At 37.4% G+C, this 2,414-nt stretch overlaps 1 protein-coding gene across 1 annotated transcript; it reads right to left on the reverse strand.

Moving 5' to 3' along the window:
* Positions 1–399: 399 nt before the first annotated feature.
* LOC110037183 (RNA demethylase ALKBH5-like) lies at positions 400–795 on the reverse strand. Its single transcript, XM_020741769.1, has one exon. It carries the CDS (start codon positions 793–795, stop codon positions 400–402), a length of 396 nt encoding a protein of 131 aa, XP_020597428.1.
* Between the last annotated feature and the right edge of the window lie 1,619 nt (positions 796–2,414).

Consider the following 2,414-nt stretch of genomic DNA (forward strand, 5'->3'; position numbering starts at 1 on the left):
TTGTGTAGAACGTGCAATTTTGTGGGGATATAGACCGAACGGGGTCATACTGCACTAACAAGAAATCTCAAAATTGAGAAAACTTTTTCGGCAAATTTAATTTATTTTATTTTGTTATGTTCATTGTTACAAATCAATGCATAGTTCAGCACAGTCATTTTTACAATATATCATGTATATATCTCAAAGATGGAAAGTACATCATGTTATACGCATAACTAGTACATCTATGAGTACATAATATAAAGTACAAAACAAGCTGTCTTCATATTGTTGTTCGCATATTTATGCATCTGCATGCCTGCTAATAGAAGATCTTCTCACAAACTATGTTATGAGTTACTAAACAAACTGACCTTCTAAGCTGTTGTTCTTGGATGGCCTAGTGGTGCAACGAGTTTATAACTCATATGGTTGCAACTCTTCAAGTTCCAGATCTGGTTGAAATCTGTATGGAGTTTTGTCATCACTCATCCTTCTGAAAGTTATCGACACTCGACGGTGTCGGACTCCCTGAATGCAATGTTTCACCATATCGGCTCTATTTCCTTTCAGAATTAGAATCAACCCTCTTGGTAAAGAAATTTTGACAGATCCCCGGAATTCACCTGGACCGATTATCTCTATATCTGTATCAAACAGTATACTGCTCTCCAATATGAGGGAGACCGTACAGAATGGACGAACAAAATCATGGTGGTCAATATGCGGAGGGATACAATCTCCTTCTTCATAGATATTAATTATGCAACTATTGGGGATGCAATCTGCTGGAATTATGCCCCATTGGACCATCCGTGTGACCATCCATTTTATCATGGGTGGCATTGGCTCCACCTGCTCATGTTGTAAAATTCCTGAAAGATTTCCTTATCGATCTATCTTATATTTCTAACAGCAGCCACATTGTATCGTAATGCGACCCTTGCCTCTCATCCTTTTTTAGATTCAGAATACGTTCTTCCGGATAGTACTCCTGCTTTGCCTTTGATTCGAAGCTGAAACACACAATTAAGTACCTCTTATTGCTCTGTAAGAGAAAAGACCTCTGTATATAATTCCAATCCCTCCTGAATATTAACATAGACTCCATCGATTATTTCAAAATGTTCAAAAACATTGCATTTAACTTTATGTATTTTTGCAAGCTCGACTTTGTTTGGATATGCTGGATAACGGGCTTCATCATTTAACCGATTATTAATGATTTGTTGCCATGTTAATGGTGGTATTATTTCCACCGGATTATACGCCTTAATTTGAGTTGGCACATGAAAAATGTCCCATGGATGATGTTGAACTGTGTTTGTATCATCGATCGCCAAATCATCATATCTTATCATATCATTAGCTGATGAGTAATCATCATAATTACCATATTATCCCAGATGTAAGACATTGCAACCTGGGCATTCTACAAAGGCTTCTGTAGAATGTCCTTGTTCAAGTGTTGCAGAATGGCAAGTGGAACAAACCGAACTGGAATTGGAGTGAATCTATGCTGGTGATGATTTCGGATGCTGTACTGATTGTACTTCATCCTCTGTCAATGGAAGACTGTTAGAAGAATCCCTCATGTCAACATTGTACATGTATCCTTCTGGGATCGCAAATAACTTTGCTTTTTCTTTTTGCGCTTTGGCAAGAGCTCTTTGTTTTCTTCGATCAGCATTTCTTCGCTGAGTCCTACGCAATGAGGAGAAAGGTATTTTTTGATTGTCGGCAACTATCAAATTTCCTGTCGAAGTAGCTATTATGGAAGGCAAACGGTGGCTTGGCCCTTCCATTGGATCTTGTTCTTCAATAATTTTTTTCCCTTTTGAGGAGGAGAGAATTCTGGTGCTGAACTTGAGCAATGAGGGCAATCCCTCTTTTTCTTGTTCTCCAACAACATCCATTAGTGGATTTTCGTATTCTACATTGATATCATCAAATTTCATATCGAAATTGATTATTCCGCTTTGCGGTACATCTTCTTCGTTTAAAGCGAGGTTTAAACCATCTTTAAAGGCAAATATCAGCTGCGGTCCTGACATCTCCTTCTAAAATTAACAGGGAGACATCAGTGAGCTGGAATTGTTTATGAACCAGAACAAAACATAGTTCAATTAACGTATATTTTATCTTGTTAGTATATATGTAGAAAAGGACGGATGTAATATGCGATACTAAGAATTTTCATTAAATTTTGATATTGATTAAAAAAAATTATCTCGTCATAAACTTTTTAGGCCATATAAATAACCCCAGAACTATCTGAAGTTCACAAAAAATTTTCATATGTACGCGGCAAGCGCCGTCATGTCGCGTAGTAGGCATTTAGGTATCGTCCGTTTATTGGAAGCATAAGCTTTTCTCCTTAAGAATTGATGAGTTGGTAAGCTCCTCCGGCGTAGACCTTCTCAATGACAAAT

The sequence above is a fragment of the Phalaenopsis equestris genome, unplaced genomic scaffold, assembly GCF_001263595.1.
Source record: "Phalaenopsis equestris unplaced genomic scaffold, ASM126359v1 Scaffold216449, whole genome shotgun sequence".
Classification (NCBI taxonomy): Eukaryota; Viridiplantae; Streptophyta; class Magnoliopsida; order Asparagales; family Orchidaceae; genus Phalaenopsis; species Phalaenopsis equestris.

Excerpts from the sequence above, each read along its gene's own strand:
- LOC110037183 (XM_020741769.1), bottom strand. The coding sequence starts at position 795 with ATGGTCCAATGGGGCATAATTCCAGCAGATTGCATCCCCAATAGTTGC.